Source organism: Oncorhynchus mykiss, unplaced genomic scaffold, assembly GCF_013265735.2.
Source record: "Oncorhynchus mykiss isolate Arlee unplaced genomic scaffold, USDA_OmykA_1.1 un_scaffold_270, whole genome shotgun sequence".
NCBI lineage: Eukaryota > Metazoa > Chordata > Actinopteri > Salmoniformes > Salmonidae > Oncorhynchus > Oncorhynchus mykiss.
Window position 1 is genome coordinate 98,252 of NW_023493724.1, and position 19,618 is coordinate 117,869.

General features: G+C 49.7%; 2 protein-coding genes across 2 annotated transcripts in view; one reads left to right on the forward strand and one right to left on the reverse strand.

Annotated features, from left to right (window-relative positions):
* Nucleotides 1–19,618, forward strand: part of LOC118948935 (sodium/glucose cotransporter 5-like) — a 105,378-nt gene that overhangs the window by 60,819 nt on the left and 24,941 nt on the right. The window lies entirely within an intron of this gene.
* LOC110511521 (protein FAM83G) overlaps nt 1–19,618 on the reverse strand; it is a 49,920-nt gene that overhangs the window by 25,671 nt on the left and 4,631 nt on the right. The window contains exons 2-5 of the mRNA XM_036973572.1: nt 19,386–19,553; nt 13,621–13,745; nt 11,287–11,782; nt 8,045–8,992 (exon numbers count right to left, since the gene is read on the reverse strand). Of these exons, the coding sequence (XP_036829467.1) occupies nt 8,045–8,992; nt 11,287–11,782; nt 13,621–13,745; nt 19,386–19,553 (1,737 nt within the window). The remainder of the gene's footprint in view (nt 1–8,044; nt 8,993–11,286; nt 11,783–13,620; nt 13,746–19,385; nt 19,554–19,618) is intronic.

Genomic DNA, 19,618 nt, shown 5'->3' on the forward strand with positions numbered 1-19,618 from the left:
CTCACTTGGGCTGGACCAACACTGTGGATAGTGATGTGCAACATTGTATCAAATCATCACTTGGGCTGGACCAACACTGTGGATAGTGATGTGCAACATTGTATCAAATCATCACTTGGGCTGGACCAACACTGTGGATAGTGATGTGCAACATTGTATCAAATCATCACTTGGGCTGGACCAACACTGTGGATAGTGATGTGAAACATTGTATCAAATCATCACTTGGGCTGGACCAACACTGTGGCTAGTGAAGTGCAACATTGTATCAATCAGCCTATTCCGGGCCCTCAGAGTTTCCTGCTCAGGACAGTTTTTTTCTCTCCACTGGATATACACTTCCGTTCAAAAGTTTGGGGTCACTTAGAAATGTTTTAGCTAATCCAAGTGTATCATTTTAAAAGGCTAATTGATCATTAGAAAACCCTTTTGCAATTATGTTAGCACGGCTGAAAACTGTTGTTCTGATTAAAAAAGCAATAAAACTGGCCTTATTTAGACTAGTTGAGTATCTGGAGCATCAGCATTTGTGGGTTCGATTACAGACTCAAAATGGCCAGAAACAAATAACTTTCTTCTGAAACTCGTCAGTCTATTCTTGTTGTGAGAAATGAAGGCTGTTCCATGTGAGAAATGGCCAGAAACTCGTCAGTCTATTCTTGTTGTGAGAAATGAAGGCTGTTCCATGTGAGAAATGGCCAGAAACTCGTCAGTCTATTCTTGTTCTGAGAAATGAAGGCTGTTCCATGTGAGAAATGGCCAGAAACTCGTCAGTCTATTCTTGTTCTGAGAAATGAAGGCTGTTCCATGTGAGAAATGGCCAGAAACTCGTCAGTCTATTCTTGTTCTGAGAAATGAAGGCTGTTCCATGTGAGAAATGAAGGCTGTTCCATGTGAGAAATGAAGGCTGTTCCATGTGAGAAATGAAGGCTGTTCCATGTGAGAAATGAAGGCTGTTCCATGTGAGAAATGAAGGCTGTTCCATGTGAGAAATGAAGGCTGTTCCATGTGAGAAATGAAGGCTGTTCCATGTGAGAAATGGCCAGAAACTGAAGATCTCGGACAACGCTACTCCCTTCACAGAACAGAGCAAACTGGCTCTAACCAGAATAGAAAGAGGAGTGGGAGGCCCCGGTGCACAACTGAGCAAGAGGACAAGTACATTAGAGTGTCTAGTTTGAGAGACAGACGCCTCACAAGTCCTCAACTGGCAGCTTCATTAAATAGTACCCGCAAAACACCAGTCTCAACGTCAACAGTGAAGAGGCAACTCCGGGATGCTGGCCTTCTAGACAGAGTTACAAAGAAAAAGCCATATCTCAGACTGGCCAATAAAAAGAAAAGATTAAGATGGGCAAAACAACAGACACTGGACAGAGATATGGCTTTTTCTTTGTAACTAACCAATAATTTATTGACGTTCTAAGAACAGAAAACCTCAGAAGAAAACATTCTCAGAACCATAATAAAACGTTCTCAGAACATCCCTGCAACCTAAACATTCTCAGAACCTCCCTGCATCCTAAACATTCTCAGAACCTCCCTGCATCCTAAACGTTCTCAGAACCTCCCTGCATCCTAAACGTTCTCAGAACCTCCCTGCATCCTAAACATTCTCAGAACCTCCCGGCATCCTAAACATTCTCAGAACCTCCCTGCATCCTAAACATTCTCAGAACCTCCCTGCATCCTAAACATTCTCAGAACCTCCCTGCATCCTAAACGTTCTCAGAACCTCCCTGCATCCTAAACATTCTCAGAACCTCCCTGCATCCTAAACATTCTCAGAACCTCCCTGCAACCTAAACATTCTCAGAACCTCCCTGCATCCTAAACATTCTCAGAACCTCCCTGCATCCTAAACGTTCTCAGAACCTCCCTGCATCCTAAACATTCTCAGAACCTCCCTGCATCCTAAACATTCTCAGAACCTCCCTGCAACCTAAACATTTTAGTTCCCAGAACAGGCTAAATGTTCTCTTCCTTCTCAGAATCATTCAAACACGTTTAGTTTTACTGGTCAGGAAACGTATGGCTTCGTTCAGAGAACCAATTGGAAACAAAAACAGGTTCATTTCCACAACCTCCAAGGAACCAACGATATAACCGGAGATCTGAGCAAAACAGTGCTCCCCTGTCTCAGTATGTGTATCTCTTTATTTAACTAGGCAAAACAGTGCTCCTCTGTCTCAGTATATGTATCTCTTTATTTAACTAGGCAAAACAGTGCTCCTCTGTCTCAGCATGTGTATCTCTTTATTTAACTAGGCAAAACAGTGCTCCTCTGTCTCAGTATGTGTATCTCTTTATTTAACTAGGCAAAACAGTGCTCCTCTGTCTCAGCATGTGTATCTCTTTATTTAACTAGGCAAAACAGTGCTCCTCTGTCTCAGTATGTGTATCTCTTTATTTAACTAGGCAAAACAGTGCTCCTCTGTCTCAGTATGTGTATCTCTTTATTTAACTAGGCAAAACAGTGCTCCTCTGTCTCAGTATGCGAAGACCATGTATCTCTATCCATTAATTTATTTAACTAGGCAAGTCAGCTAAGAACAAATTGTTATTTACAATCACGGCCTACACCAGCCAAACCCGGACGGCGCTGGGCCAATCACGGCTTACACCAGCCAAACCCGGACGGCGCAGGGCCAATCACGGCCTACACCAGCCAAACCCGGACGGCGCAGGGTCCAATCACGGCCTACACCAGCCAAAACCCGGACGGCGCAGGGCCAATCACGGCCTACACCAGCCAAAACCCGGACTGCACAGGGCCGATCACGGCCAGTTGTGATTCAGCGTGGTTATTTGGAGGTTTTTCAATAACTTCCTTTAAACTTTCAATAAGATTTAATTAACACAGAGCACAGATTAACCCACGGTGTCTCCACCTGTCTGATGTGTCTGTTGACCCCTAGGTCTAATCTGGTCCTCTCCTAGTGAGGGTTATTAACCCACGGTGTCTCCACCTGTCTGATGTGTCTGTTGACCCCTAGGTCTAATCTGGTCCTCTCCTAGTGAGGGTTATTAACCCACGGTGTCTCCACCTGTCTGATGTGTCTGTTGACCCCTAGGTCTAATCTGGTCCTCTCCTAGTGAGGGTTATTAACCCACGGTGTCTCCACCTGTCTGATGTGTCTGTTGACCCCTAGGTCTAATCTGGTCCTCTCCTAGTGAGGGTTATTAACCCACGGTGTCTCCACCTGTCTGATGTGTCTGTTGACCCCTAGGTCTAATCTGGTCCTCTCCTAGTGAGGGTTATTAACCCACGGTGTCTCCACCTGTCTGATGTGTCTGTTGACCCCTAGGTCTAATCTGGTCCTCTCCTAGTGAGGGTTATTAACCCACGGTGTCTCCACCTGTCTGATGTGTCTGTTGACCCCTAGGTCTAATCTGGTCCTCTCCTAGTGAGGGTTATTAACCCACGGTGTCTCCACCTGTCTGATGTGTCTGTTGACCCCTAGGTCTAATCTGGTCCTCTCCTAGTGAGGGTTATTAACCCACGGTGTCTCCACCTGTCTGATGTGTCTGTTGACCCCTAGGTCTAATCTAGTCCTCTCCTAGTGAGGGTTATTAACCCACGGTGTCTCCACCTGTCTGATGTGTCTGTTGACCCCTAGGTCTAATCTGGTCCTCTCCTAGTGAGGGTTATTAACCCACGGTGTCTCCACCTGTCTGATGTGTCTGTTGACCCCTAGGTCTAATCTGGTCCTCTCCTAGTGAGGGTTAATAACCCACGGTGTCTCCACCTGTCTGATGTGTCTGTTGACCCCCAGGTCTAATCTGGTCCTCTCCTAGTGAGGGTTAATAACCCACGGTGTCTCCACCTGTCTGATGTGTCTGTTGACCCCTAGGTCTAATCTAGTCCTCTCCTAGTGAGGGTTATTAACCCACGGTGTCTCCACCTGTCTGATGTGTCTGTTGACCCCTAGGTCTAATCTGGTCCTCTCCTAGTGAGGGTTATTAACCCACGGTGTCTCCACCTGTCTGATGTGTCTGTTGACCCCTAGGTCTAATCTGGTCCTCTCCTAGTGAGGGTTATTAACCCACGGTGTCTCCACCTGTCTGATGTGTCTGTTGACCCCTAGGTCTAATCTGGTCCCCTCCTAGTGAGGGTTATTAACCCACGGTGTCTCCACCTGTCTGATGTGTCTGTTGACCCCTAGGTCTAATCTGGTCCTCTCCTAGTGAGGGTTATTAACCCACGGTGTCTCCACCTGTCTGATGTGTCTGTTGACCCCTAGGTCTAATCTGGTCCTCTCCTAGTGAGGGTTATTAACCCACGGTGTCTCCACCTGTCTGATGTGTCTGTTGACCCCTAGGTCTAATCTGGTCCTCTCCTAGTGAGGGTTATTAACCCACGGTGTCTCCACCTGTCTGATGTGTCTGTTGACCCCTAGGTCTAATCTGGTCCTCTCCTAGTGAGGGTTATTAACCCACGGTGTCTCCACCTGTCTGATGTGTCTGTTGACCCCTAGGTCTAATCTGGTCCTCTCCTAGTGAGGGTTATTAACCCACGGTGTCTCCACCTGTCTGATGTGTCTGTTGACCCCTAGGTCTAATCTGGTCCTCTCCTAGTGAGGGTTATTAACCCACGGTGTCTCCACCTGTCTGATGTGTCTGTTGACCCCTAGGTCTAATCTGGTCCTCTCCTAGTGAGGGTTATTAACCCACGGTGTCTCCACCTGTCTGATGTGTCTGTTGACCCCTAGGTCTAATCTGGTCCTCTCCTAGTGAGGGTTATTAACCCACGGTGTCTCCACCTGTCTGATGTGTCTGTTGACCCCTAGGTCTAATCTGGTCCTCTCCTAGTGAGGGTTAATAACCCACGGTGTCTCCACCTGTCTGATGTGTCTGTTGACCCCCAGGTCTAATCTGGTCCTCTCCTAGTGAGGGTTAATAACCCACGGTGTCTCCACCTGTCTGATGTGTCTGTTGACCCCTAGGTCTAATCTGGTCCTCTCCTAGTGAGGGTTATTAACCCACGGTGTCTCCACCTGTCTGATGTGTCTGTTGACCCCTAGGTCTAATCTGGTCCTCTCCTAGTGAGGGTTATTAACCCACGGTGTCTCCACCTGTCTGATGTGTCTGTTGACCCCTAGGTCTAATCTGGTCCTCTCCTAGTGAGGGTTATTAACCCACGGTGTCTCCACCTGTCTGATGTGTCTGTTGACCCCTAGGTCTAATCTGGTCCCCTCCTAGTGAGGGTTATTAACCCACGGTGTCTCCACCTGTCTGATGTGTCTGTTGACCCCTAGGTCTAATCTGGTCCTCTCCTAGTGAGGGTTATTAACCCACGGTGTCTCCACCTGTCTGATGTGTCTGTTGACCCCTAGGTCTAATCTGGTCCTCTCCTAGTGAGGGTTATTAACCCACGGTGTCTCCACCTGTCTGATGTGTCTGTTGACCCCTAGGTCTAATCTGGTCCTCTCCTAGTGAGGGTTATTAACCCACGGTGTCTCCACCTGTCTGATGTGTCTGTTGACCCCTAGGTCTAATCTGGTCCTCTCCTAGTGAGGGTTATTAACCCACGGTGTCTCCACCTGTCTGATGTGTCTGTTGACCCCTAGGTCTAATCTGGTCCTCTCCTAGTGAGGGTTATTAACCCACGGTGTCTCCACCTGTCTGATGTGTCTGTTGACCCCTAGGTCTAATCTGGTCCTCTCCTAGTGAGGGTTATTAACCCACGGTGTCTCCACCTGTCTGATGTGTCTGTTGACCCCTAGGTCTAATCTGGTCCTCTCCTAGTGAGGGTTATTAACCCACGGTGTCTCCACCTGTCTGATGTGTCTGTTGACCCCTAGGTCTAATCTGGTCCTCTCCTAGTGAGGGTTATTAACCCACGGTGTCTCCACCTGTCTGATGTGTCTGTTGACCCCTAGGTCTAATCTGGTCCTCTCCTAGTGAGGGTTATTAACCCACGGTGTCTCCACCTGTCTGATGTGTCTGTTGACCCCTAGGTCTAATCTGGTCCTCTCCTAGTGAGGGTTAATAACCCACGGTGTCTCCACCTGTCTGATGTGTCTGTTGACCCCCAGGTCTAATCTGGTCCTCTCCTAGTGAGGGTTAATAACCCACGGTGTCTCCACCTGTCTGATGTGTCTGTTGACCCCTAGGTCTAATCTAGTCCTCTCCTAGTGAGGGTTATTAACCCACGGTGTCTCCACCTGTCTGATGTGTCTGTTGACCCCTAGGTCTAATCTGGTCCTCTCCTAGTGAGGGTTATTAACCCACGGTGTCTCCACCTGTCTGATGTGTCTGTTGACCCCTAGGTCTAATCTGGTCCTCTCCTAGTGAGGGTTATTAACCCACGGTGTCTCCACCTGTCTGATGTGTCTGTTGACCCCTAGGTCTAATCTGGTCCCCTCCTAGTGAGGGTTATTAACCCACGGTGTCTCCACCTGTCTGATGTGTCTGTTGACCCCTAGGTCTAATCTGGTCCTCTCCTAGTGAGGGTTATTAACCCACGGTGTCTCCACCTGTCTGATGTGTCTGTTGACCCCTAGGTCTAATCTGGTCCTCTCCTAGTGAGGGTTATTAACCCACGGTGTCTCCACCTGTCTGATGTGTCTGTTGACCCCTAGGTCTAATCTGGTCCTCTCCTAGTGAGGGTTATTAACCCACGGTGTCTCCACCTGTCTGATGTGTCTGTTGACCCCTAGGTCTAATCTGGTCCTCTCCTAGTGAGGGTTATTAACCCACGGTGTCTCCACCTGTCTGATGTGTCTGTTGACCCCTAGGTCTAATCTGGTCCTCTCCTAGTGAGGGTTATTAACCCACGGTGTCTCCACCTGTCTGATGTGTCTGTTGACCCCTAGGTCTAATCTGGTCCTCTCCTAGTGAGGGTTATTAACCCACGGTGTCTCCACCTGTCTGATGTGTCTGTTGACCCCTAGGTCTAATCTGGTCCTCTCCTAGTGAGGGTTATTAACCCACGGTGTCTCCACCTGTCTGATGTGTCTGTTGACCCCTAGGTCTAATCTGGTCCTCTCCTAGTGAGGGTTAATAACCCACGGTGTCTCCACCTGTCTGATGTGTCTGTTGACCCCCAGGTCTAATCTGGTCCTCTCCTAGTGAGGGTTAATAACCCACGGTGTCTCCACCTGTCTGATGTGTCTGTTGACCCCTAGGTCTAATCTAGTCCTCTCCTAGTGAGGGTTATTAACCCACGGTGTCTCCACCTGTCTGATGTGTCTGTTGACCCCTAGGTCTAATCTGGTCCTCTCCTAGTGAGGGTTATTAACCCACGGTGTCTCCACCTGTCTGATGTGTCTGTTGACCCCTAGGTCTAATCTGGTCCTCTCCTAGTGAGGGTTATTAACCCACGGTGTCTCCACCTGTCTGATGTGTCTGTTGACCCCTAGGTCTAATCTGGTCCCCTCCTAGTGAGGGTTATTAACCCACGGTGTCTCCACCTGTCTGATGTGTCTGTTGACCCCTAGGTCTAATCTGGTCCTCTCCTAGTGAGGGTTATTAACCCACGGTGTCTCCACCTGTCTGATGTGTCTGTTGACCCCTAGGTCTAATCTGGTCCTCTCCTAGTGAGGGTTATTAACCCACGGTGTCTCCACCTGTCTGATGTGTCTGTTGACCCCTAGGTCTAATCTGGTCCTCTCCTAGTGAGGGTTATTAACCCACGGTGTCTCCACCTGTCTGATGTGTCTGTTGACCCCTAGGTCTAATCTGGTCCTCTCCTAGTGAGGGTTATTAACCCACGGTGTCTCCACCTGTCTGATGTGTCTGTTGACCCCTAGGTCTAATCTGGTCCTCTCCTAGTGAGGGTTATTAACCCACGGTGTCTCCACCTGTCTGATGTGTCTGTTGACCCCTAGGTCTAATCTGGTCCTCTCCTAGTGAGGGTTATTAACCCACGGTGTCTCCACCTGTCTGATGTGTCTGTTGACCCCTAGGTCTAATCTGGTCCTCTCCTAGTGAGGGTTATTAACCCACAGTGTCTCCACCTGTCTGATGTGTCTGTTGACCCCTAGGTCTAATCTGGTCCTCTCCTAGTGAGGGTTATTAACCCACGGTGTGGGTGTCTCACCTGTCCGATGTGTCTGTGTGGCTGAGGGCGTGTCTGTTGACCCCTTCTGTCCTGTGATTGGCTCATTAGAACTCCCCTGTCGTCTGATTGGCTGTGAGGCCGAAGTTCCAGCATGCTCTGGGAGAACCTCGCCATCACATTGACCCCATTTCCATGACGATGACCCTTGCCAACCTGGCCCAACTCTGCTGTTAACCCATTGGCCACCGGCGAGGATTCTGTGGGTTCTGATTCGTTGCACTCGTAGTATAAGTCGTCAGACGACGTGTTATTGGCTGTCTGGTCACATAGCGCCGTGATGCTGTCATTATCGTCATGACTACTGTTGCCCCGCCTCCCCTCTAGCCCCTCCTCCACCCACTCCTCCTCCTCTAGCCACTCCTCCTCAAGCCCTTCCTCCTCCTCCTCTTTCTCGTCTCTCTGCCCATGGCGGGACTTGGTATCCATCAGTGTTTCCGATTGGCTAATGGAGGCAGGCGGTGTCCCTGATTGGCTTTCGGTCCTGGGGACCAGGCTGACCTGTGGTTGGCCAGACTGGTGAGAATGGGCAGGGCTAATGAGGAGCTGCAGGGTGCGAGGTTTAGGGACTGGAGGGGCGGAGGGGTTTATGTCAGGTGTATCAGGGTGTTGTGTATCAGGTGTATCAGGGTTCTGTGTATCAGGCGTATCAGGGTTCTGTGTATCGGGGTTCTGTGTATCAGGCGTGTCAGGGTTCTGTGTATCAGGGTTCTGTGTATCAGGCGTATCAGGGTTCTGTGTATCGGGGTTCTGTGTATCAGGCGTGTCAGGGTTCTGTGTATCAGGGTTCTGTGTATCAGGCGTCTGTTTGTCGTGCTGTGTATTCCGTAGAGTAGCAGTCTCAGGTAGGGGTTTCTCAGGCAGGCTGAAGGGAGAGCTGAACCTGATGGCCTGGCTGGTCTCAAACTGTTGACTTCTCTGGAGGTGGACCTGTTAACAGTCAGAAACATTATCAGTCAGGACCTACACATGTTACATGTGTTAGAGAAAGGGTGAGGAGAAAGGGTTAGGAGAAAGGGTTAGGGTGAGGAGAGAGGGTTAGGGTGAGGAGAAAAGGTTAGGAGAAAGGGTTAGGGTGAGGAGAGCGGGTTAGTGTGAGGAGAGAGGGTTAGGGTGAGGAGAAAGGGTTAGGAGAAAGGGTGAGGAGAAAGGGTTAGGGTGAGGAGAGAGGGTTAGGGTGAGGAGAAAGGGTGAGGAGAAAGGGTTAGGGTGAGGAGAAAGGGTGAGGAGAAAGGGTTAGGGTGAGGAGAAAGGGTGAGGAGAAAGGGTTAGGGTGAGGAGAAAGGGTGAGGAGAAAGGGTTAGGGTGAGGAGAAATGGTTAGTGTGAGGAGAGAGGGTGAGGCGAAAGGGTGAGGAGAGAGGGTTAGGGTGAGGAGAAAGAGTGAGGAGAAAGGGACAGGAGAGAGGGTTAGGGTGAGGAGAAAGGGTGAGGGTGAGGAGAGAGGGTGAGGAGAAAGGGTTAGGGTGAGGAGAAAGGGTTAGGGTGAGGAGAAAGGGTTAGGGTGAGGAAGAGAGGGTTAGGGTGAGGAGAGAGGGTGAGGAGAGAGGGTTAGGGTGAGGAGAAAGGGTGATGAGAAAGGGTTAGGGTGAGGAGAAAGGGTTAGGGTGAGGAAGAGAGGGTTAGGGTGAGGAGAGAGGGTGAGGAGAGAGGGTTAGGGTGAGGAGAAAGGGTGAGGAGAAAGGGTTAGGGTGAGGAGAAAGGGTAAGGAGAAAGGGTTAGGGTGAGGAGAGAGGGTTAGGGTGAGGAGAGAGGGTTAGGGTGAGGAGAGAGGGTTAGAGTGAGGAGAGAGGGTTAGGGTGAGGAGAGAGGGTTAGGAGAAAGGGTTAGGGTGAGGAAGAGAGGGTTAGGGGGAGGAAGAGAGGGTTAGGGTGAGGAAGAGAGGGTTAGGGTGAGGAGAAAGGGTTAGGAGAAAGGGTTAGGAGAAAGGGTTAGGGTGAGGAGAGAAAGGTTGGGGTGAGGAGAAAGGGTGAGGAGAAAGGGTTAGGGTGAGGAGAGAGGGTGAGGGTGAGGAGAAAGGGTGAGGAGAAATGGTTAGGGTGAGGAGAAAGGGTGAGGAGAAAGGGTTAGGGTGAGGAGAAAGGGTGAGGAGAAAGGGTTAGGAGAAAGGGTTAGGGTGAGGAGAGAGGGTTAGGGTGAGGAGAAGGGGTTAGGGTGAGGAGAGAGGGTTAGGGTGAGGAGAAAGGGTAAGGAGAAAGGGTGAGGAGAAAGGGTGAGGGGAAAGGGTGAGGAGAAAGGGTGAGGAGAAAGGGTTAGGGTGAGGAGAGAGGGTTAGGGTGAGGAGAAAGGGTAAGGAGAAAGGGTGAGGAGAAAGGGTGAGGAGAGAGGGTTAGGGTGAGGAGAAAGGGTGAGGAGAAAGGGTGAGGAGAAAGGGTTAGGGTGAGGAGAAAGGGTTAGGGTGAGGAGAAAGGGTTAGGGGAAAGGGTTAGGGTGAGGAGAAAGGGTTAGGGTGAGGAGAAAGGGTAAGGAGAAAGGGTGAGGAGAAAGGGTGAGGGGAAAGGGTGAGGAGAAAGGGTGAGGAGAAAGGGTTAGGGTGAGGAGAAAGGGTGAGGGTGAGGAGAAAGGGTAAGGAGAAAGGGTGAGGAGAAAGGGTGAGGAGAAAGGGTTAGGGTGAGGAGAAAGGGTGAGGAGAAAGGGTTAGGGTGAGGAGAAAGGGTTAGGGGAAAGGGTTAGGGTGAGGAGAAAGGGTGAGAAGAAAGGGTGAGGAGAAAGGGTTAGGGTGAGGAGAAAGGGTGAGGAGAAAGGGTTAGGGTGAGGAGAAAGGGTGAGGAGAAAGGGTTAGGGTGAGGAGAAAGGGTGAGGGTGAGGAGAAAGGGTGAGGAGAAAGGGTTAGGGTGAGGAGAAAGGGTGAGGAGAAAGGGTTAGGGGAAAGGGTTAGGGTGAGGAGAAAGTGTTAGGGTGAGGAGAAAGTGTTAGGGTGAGGAGAAAGGGTTAGGGGAAAGGGTTAGGGTGAGGAGAAAGGGTGAGGAGAAAGGTTTAGGGTTAGGGGAAAGGGTTAGGGTGAGGAGAAAGGGTTAGGGTGAGGAGAAAGGGTTAGGGTGAGGAGAAAGGGTTAGGGTGAGGGGAAAGGGTTAGGGTGAGGGGAAAGGGTTAGGGTGAGGAGAAAGGGTTAGGGTGAGGGGAAAGGGTTAGGGTGAGGGGAAAGGGTTAGGGTGAGGGGAAAGGGTTAGGGTGAGGGGAAAGGGTTAGGGTGAGGGGAAAGGGAAACAGTATAGAGTAACAAACCTGTTGGGGGCGGGACGCGTCTCTCACGTTGATGAAGCCAATCACGTCGCGGGGGGGGTCTGGCTCCGGCCAGGTGGGCAGGTATGGGATCAGGTACGCCTTCTCCAGATTGGCTAGTCCTGGGTGGAGGGGCGGGGCCTCCACTGGCTCTCTGGCAGGCTTTAGAACCCGTCCCAGAGGATTTTGGGTAGTGGAGTTCTTGTTGCTAGAGTCGTTAGCAGAGCTAGCTGGGCTAGCATTGTTAGCTTTAGCCTGTGACGTAACTAGTGCGTATTTAGGGTTGATTAGTTTCCTAGCAACAGCTGCGGAGACCGGGACAGGGGTGGCGATGGGGGTGAGGTCAGGGATAGGCTCCTCCTCCAGCGGAATCTTGGCGAGGGACACACCCCTAGAGGTCATGTAGAGATCACGGAACTGTTTGTCGAACGTCTCAACTGCCTGACCGCTCAGAACCGTGATCAAGTTCCGGTCCAGACGAGACGCCGACCACGTGAAGCTGAGGAGAGAGAACATACAGGGTCAGGGTACCTGTATGATCCAGTCACGGCTCTGTCTACCAGCATGCATCTCTGACTGAGAGGGTCAGGGGTCAGGGTACCTGTATGATCCAGTCACAGCTCTGTCTCCGTCTATCAGCATGTATCTCTGACTGAGAGGGTCAGAGGTCAGGGTACCTGTATGATCCAGTCACAGCTCTGTCTCCGTCTATCAGCATGTATCTCTGACTGAGAGGGTCAGGGGTCAGGGTACCTGTATGATCCAGTCACAGCTCTGTCTCCGTCTATCGGCATGTATCTCTGACTGAGAGGGTCAGGGGTCAGGGTACCTGTATGATCCAGTCACGGCTCTGTCTATCAGCATGTATCTCTGACTGAGAGGGTCAGGGGTCAGGGTACCTGTATGATCCAGTCACAGCTCTGTCTCCGTCTATCAGCATGTATCTCTGACTGAGAGGGTCAGGGGTCAGGGTACCTGTATGATCCAGTCACAGCTCTGTCTCCGTCTATCAGCATGTATCTCTGACTGAGAGGGTCAGAGGTCAGGGTACCTGTATGATCCAGTCACAGCTCTGTCTCCTTCTATCAGCATGTATCTCTGACTGAGAGGGTCAGGGGTCAGGGTACCTGTATGATCCAGTCACAGCTCTGTCTCCGTCTATCAGCATGTATCTCTGACTGAGAGGGTCAGAGGTCAGGGTACCTGTATGATCCAGTCACAGCTCTGTCTCCGTCTATCAGCATGTATCTCTGACTGAGAGGGTCAGGGGTCAGGGTACCTGTATGATCCAGTCACAGCTCTGTCTCCGTCTATCAGCATGTATCTCTGACTGAGAGGGTCAGGGGTCAGGGTACCTGTATGATCCAGTCACAGCTCTGTCTCCGTCTATCAGCATGTATCTCTGACTGAGAGGGTCAGAGGTCAGGGTACCTGTATGATCCAGTCACAGCTCTGTCTCCGTCTATCAGCATGTATCTCTGACTGAGAGGGTCAGAGGTCAGGGTACCTGTATGATCCAGTCACAGCTCTGTCTCCGTCTACCAGCATGTATCTCTGACTGAGAGGGTCAGGGGTCAGGGTACCTGTATGATCCAGTCACAGCTCTGTCTCCGTCTATCAGCATGTATCTCTGACTGAGAGGGTCAGGGGTCAGGGTACCTGTATGATCCAGTCACAGCTCTGTCTCCGTCTATCAGCATGTATCTCTGACTGAGAGGGTCAGGGGTCAGGGTACCTGTATGATCCAGTCACAGCTCTGTCTCCGTCTACCAGCATGTATCTCTGACTGAGAGGGTCAGAGGTCAGGGTACCTGTATGATCCAGTCACAGCTCTGTCTCCGTCTATCAGCATGTATCTCTGACTGAGAGGGTCAGGGGTCAGGGTACCTGTATGATCCAGTCACAGCTCTGTCTCCGTCTATCAGCATGTATCTCTGACTGAGAGGGTCAGGGGTCAGGGTACCTGTATGATCCAGTCACAGCTCTGTCTATCAGCATGTATCTCTGACTGAGAGGGTCAGGGGTCAGGGTACCTGTATGATCCAGTCACAGCTCTGTCTCCGTCTATCAGCATGTATCTCTGACTGAGAGGGTCAGGGGTCAGGGTACCTGTATGATCCAGTCACAGCTCTGTCTCCGTCTATCAGCATGTATCTCTGACTGAGAGGGTCAGAGGTCAGGGTACCTGTATGATCCAGTCACAGCTCTGTCTCCGTCTATCAGCATGTATCTCTGACTGAGAGGGTCAGGGGTCAGGGTACCTGTATGATCCAGTCACAGCTCTGTCTCCGTCTATCAGCATGTATCTCTGACTGAGAGGGTCAGAGGTCAGGGTACCTGTATGATCCAGTCACAGCTCTGTCTCCGTCTATCAGCATGTATCTCTGACTGAGAGAACCTCGGACCTTCTGAGCCGAGCGAGTGTAGAACTCTACGCCTTCACTACATCGCACACGCAGGTTCTAGAGGACAGAGAACACACACACACACACACATACACACACACACACACATAAATCCATGTTATGACCTGTTGCAGTACACAGTTAACAGACACCCTGCAGTTCCACTGAAAACCAGATAATTACAAAGTATTACATATTACATGACACTGGGGAGAAAACGGGGTCAAAGTAACTCAAATAATTACTATATAAAAACATTATATATATATATATATATATATATATATATATATATATATATATATATATATATATATATATATATATATATATATATATATATATATATATATATATATATATATAACATTATTTAATACAACAACACAAAATCTTTAAAAAATAAACCTGCAGTATTCTGAAACTTAAGTCTGGTGTGTGTGTGGTGTTAATCTCTCTAATAAGGGTGTGGCGTTAGGCGGAGCAATGCCTCTTGGGTAATATTGCTTTACCAAAGGAAAATGTCCCCAGTGCAGTAAAACTAGAGATGGAGGGATAGGCGTGGGGGTGGGAGAAAATGGGGAGGGGGAGAGAAGAGAACAGGGGAGGGAGAGAGAAGAGAACAGCGGAGAGAGAGAAGGGGAAGGGATAGAGAAGAGAACAGCGGAGAGAGAGAAGAGGGGAGGGAGAGAGAAGAGAACAGCGGAGAGAGAGAAGGGGGAGGGAGAGAGAAGAGAACAGCGGCGAGAGAGAAGGGGGAGGGAGAGAGAAGAGAACAGCGGAGAGAGAGAAGGGGGAGGGAGAGAGAAGAGAACAGCGGAGAGAGAGAAGGGGAAGGGATAGAGAAGAGAACAGCGGAGAGAGAGAAGAGGGGAGGGAGAGAGAAGAGAACAGCGGAGAGAGAGAAGGGGGAGGGAGAGAGAAGAGAACAGCGGAGAGAGAGAGAAGGGGGAGGGAGAGAGAAGAGAACAGCGGAGAGAGAGAAGGGGGAGGGAGAAAGAAGGGGGAGGGAGAGAAAAGAGAACAGCGGAGAGAGAGAAGGGGGAGGAAGAGAGAAGAGAACAGCGGAGAGAGAGAAGGGGGAGGGAGAGAAAAGAGAACAGCGGAGAGAGAGAGAAGGGGGAGGGAGAGAGAAGAGAACAGCGGAGAGAGAGATGGGGGAGGGAGAGAGAAGAGAACAGCGGAGAGAGAGAAGGGGGAGGGAGAGAAAAGAGAACAGCGGAGAGAGAGAAGGGGGAGGGAGAGAGAAGAGAACAGCGGAGAGAGAGAGAAGGGGGGAGGGAGAGAGAAGGGGGAGGGAGAGAGAAGAGAACAGCGGAGAGAGAGAAGGGGGAGGGAGAGAGAAGAGAATAGCGGAGAGAGAAGTGGGAGGGAGAGAGAAGAGAACAGCGGAGAGAGAGAAGCTCTGATCATTTAGGAGGTGGGAGGTGGTCAGTACATTCGTTAAGTATTCAGACTCCTTCCATGTTTCCACATTCTGTTACGTTACAGCCTTTCTAACATGGATTAAACAAAAATATTTCCTCATCAATCTAATTATTGGGTATTGTGATGTCATTATGGGGTATTGTGATGTCATTATGGGGTATTGTGATGTCATTATGGGGTATTGTGATGTCATTATGGGGTATTGTGTGTAGAATAAGGCTGTAACGTAAAACAAAATGTGTTAAAAGTCAAGGGGTCTGAATACTTTCCCAATGTACTGTCTTTAGAGTGTAGTCTATGTGGTTGATTTAATTGTGTTTGTGTGTGCGTGCGTGCGGGTGTGTATGTTCACGTGCGTGTGTCTAATTGACTGCAGCAGCAGTATGGAATGTGCTGAATGTTCTTCTGGAAGCTTGTGAAACTAAAACACTTAACAACTCCAAGAGTTAAGCTGCAGAACAAGTTCCTCTATTCTCCACAGAATACATACAGAGAGAGATAACAGACAGTCAAACTGCAGAACTAGTTCCTCTATTCTCCACAGAATACATACAGAGAGAGATAACAGACAGTCAAACTGCAGAACTAGTTCCTCTATTCTCCACAGAATACATACAGACAGAGAGAGATAACAGACAGTCAAACTGCAGAACTAGTTCCTCTATTCTCCACAGAATACATACAGACAGAGAGATAACAGACAGTCAAACTGCAGAACTAGTTCCTCTATTCTCCACAGAATACATACAGACAGAGAGAGATAACAGACAGTCAAACTGCAGAACTAGTTCCTCTATTCTCCACAGAATACATACAGACAGAGAGAGATAACAGACAGTCAAACTGCAGAACTAGTTCCTCTATTCTCCACAGAATACATACAGACAGAGAGATAACAGACAGTCAAACTGCAGAACTAGTTCCTCTATTCTCCACAGAATACATACAGACAGAGAGAGAGATAACAGACAGAAAACTGCAGAACTAGTTCCTCTATTCTCCACAGAATACATACAGACAGAGAGATAACAGACAGTCAAACTGCAGAACTAGTTCCTCTATTCTCCACAGAATACATACAGACAGATAACAGACAGTCAAACTGCAGAACTAGTTCCTCTATTCTCCACAGAATACATACAGACAGAGAGAGATAACAGACAGTCAAACTGCAGAACTAGTTCCTCTATTCTCCACAGAATACATACAGACAGAGAGAGAGATAACAGACAGAAAACTGCAGAACTAGTTCCTCTATTCTCCACAGAATACATACAGACAGAGAGATAACAGACAGTCAAACTGCAGAACTAGTTCCTCTATTCTCCACAGAATACATACAGACAGATAACAGACAGTCAAACTGCAGAACTAGTTCCTCTATTCTCCACAGAATACATACAGACAGACAGACCAGACGGACAAACAAACAGCTCAAAGGAACAGAGAAAAGGGAAAGGAGAGACAGAAGGAAACAAGACAGTCGGTCAGGACTACAACCAGACAGACAGAGACAAGACAGTCGGTCAGGACTACAACCAGACAGACAGAGACAAGACAGTCGGTCAGGACTACAACCAGACAGACAGAGACAAGACAGTCGGTCAGAAATACAGCCAGACAGACAGACAGACAGAGACAGGACAGTCGGTCAGGACTACAATCAGACAGACAGAAGGAAACAAGACAGTCGGTCAGGACTACAATCAGACAGACAGACAGAGACAAGACAGTCGGTCAGGACTACAACCAGACAGACAGACAGGCAGAGGCAAGACAGTCGGTCAGGACTACAATCAGACAGACAGAAGGAAACAAGACAGTCGGTCAGGACTACAACCAGACAGACAGACAGGGGCAAGACAGTTGGTCAGGACTACAATCAGACAGACAGAAGGAAACAAGACAGTCGGTCAGGACTACAACCAGACAGACAGAGACAAGGCAGTCGGTCAGGACTACAACCAGACAGACAGAGACAAGACAGTCGGTCAGGACTACAACCAGACAGACAGACAGACAGAGACAGGACAGTCGGTCAGGACTACAATCAGACAGACAGAGACAAGACAGTCGGTCAGAAATACAACCAGACAGACAGACAGAGACAAGACAGTCAGTCAGGACCACAATCAGACAGACAGAGACAAGACAGTCGGTCAGGACTACAACCAGACAGACAGACAGACAGACAGGCAGAGGCAAGACAGTCGGTCAGGACTACAATCAGACAGACAGACAGAGACAAGACAGTCAGTCAGGACTACAATCAGAGACAAGACAGTCTGTCAGGACTACAACCAGACAGACAGACAGAGACAAGACAGTCTGTCAGGACTACAACCAGACAGACAGACAGACAGACAGAGACAAGACAGTTTGTCAGGACTACAACCAGACAGACCCAGCAGGGTTGGCAGTTTGGGTTTATTAAAGGTAGACTCAGAGATATGATGTAAATACAGAAAGTAAATGGCATAGTGGGTCAACTTCCACAACAACTAAGAGCGTTGAAGTAGAGGCTCAACTCTCTAGGCTCTTTTCTTGCCCTAACTACCACACTGTGAACAGCGTGAAGCGAAACCGTGGACGTGATTAAGTACTGTGTGTGACCGTGTGAGAGCGCAGTGTTGCATCTCGCTCATCTTAATATCTCCGGTGCTGCTCAACATCCTTTCACACCTTTAAGCCAGGCAAGCTCAAACACGTACAGATAAAGTATTGCAATTATTTTACAAGTATCTGAAACCCAGGTCTGGTGTGTGTGTGTGTGTGTGTGTGGAGTTAGTCTCTTTAATAAGGGTGTGGCATTGGGCGGAGCAATGCCTTGTGGGTAATATTTCTGTACCAAAGGAAAATGTCCCCAGTGCAGTAAAACTAGAGATGGAGGGGTAGGCGTGGGGGTGGGAGAAAATGGGGAGGGAGAGAGAAGAGAACAGCGGAGAGAGAGAAGGGGGAGGGAGAGAGAAGAGAACAGCGGAGAGAGAGAAGGGGGAGGGAGAGAGAAGAGAACAGTGGAGAGAGAGAAGGGGGAGGGAGAGAGAAGAGAACAGTGGAGAGAGAGAGAAGGGGGAGGGAGAGAGAAGGGGGAGGGAGAAGAGAACAGCGGAGAGAGAGAGAAGGGGGAGGGAGAGAGAAGGGGGAGGGAGAGAGAAGAGAACAGCGGAGAGAGAGAAGGGGGAAGGAGAGAGAAGAGAACAGTGGAGAGAGAGAGAAGGGGGGAGGGAGAGAGAAGAGAACAGCGGAGAGAGAGAAGGGGGAGGGAGAGAAGAGAACAGTGGAGAGAGAGAAGGGGGAGGGAGAGAGAAGAGAACAGTGGAGAGAGAGAAGGGGGAGGGAGAGAGAAGAGAACAGTGGAGAGAGAGAGAAGGGGGAGGGAGAGAGAAGGGGGAGGGAGAAGAGAACAGCGGAGAGAGAGAGAAGGGGGAGGGAGAGAGAAGGGGGAGGGAGAGAGAAGAGAACAGCGGAGAGAGAGAAGGGGGAGGGAGAGAGAAGAGAACAGTGGAGAGAGAGAGAAGGGGGAGGGAGAGAGAAGGGGGAGGGAGAGAGAAGGGGGAGGGAGAAGAGAACAGCGGAGAGAGAGAAGGGGGAGGGAGAGAGAAGGGGGAGGGAGAGAGAAGAGAACAGCGGAGAGAGAGAAGGGGGAGGGAGAGAGAAGAGAACAGCGGAGAGAGAGAAGGGGGAGGGAGAGAGAAGAGAACAGCGGAGAGAGAGAAGGGGGAGGGAGAGAGAAGAGAACAGCGGAGAGAGAGGAGGGGGAGGGAGAGAGAAGAGAACAGCGGAGAGAGAGAAGTGGGGAGGGAGAGAGAAGAGAACAGCGGAGAGAGAGAAGGGGGAGGGAGAGAGAAGAGAACAGCGGAGAGAGAGAGAAGGGGGAGGGAGAGAGAAGAGAACAGCGGAGAGAGAGAAGGGGGAGGGAGAGAGAAGAGAACAGCGGAGAGAGAGAGAAGGGGGGAGGGAGAGAGAAGGGGGAGGGAGAGAGAAAGAAACAGAGAAGACAGTAAGAGAACAGGGGAGAGAGAAGCAAATAATGTGTGTGACCGTGTGAGAGCGCAGTGTTGCATCTCGCTCATCTTAATATCTCCGGTGCTGCTCAACATCATTTCAAGTCTACCTTTAAGCCAGGCAAGCTCAAACACGTACAGATAAAGTATTGCAATTATTTTACAAGTATCTGAAACCCAGGTCTGGTGTGTGTGTGTGTGTGTGTGTGTGTGTGTGTGTGTGTGTGTGTGTGTGTGTGTGTGTGTGTGTGTGTGTGTGTGTTACCTTGAGGTGTCCCTGGTGCATATTGGCTCTACAACACATGTCCAGGAAGCAGGAGACAGCAGATGTGTCGATGACGATGTAGACAGGAACTCTTCTCTTATAGGCCGCATCTAACAGGTCCTTATAGATGTCAACATCACTGAACTGATCCATTACTACTGCTATAACCTGGGAGAACAGACACACAGTGGTTATAACCCTGACCCATCTAACAGGTCCTCATGTCAACATCA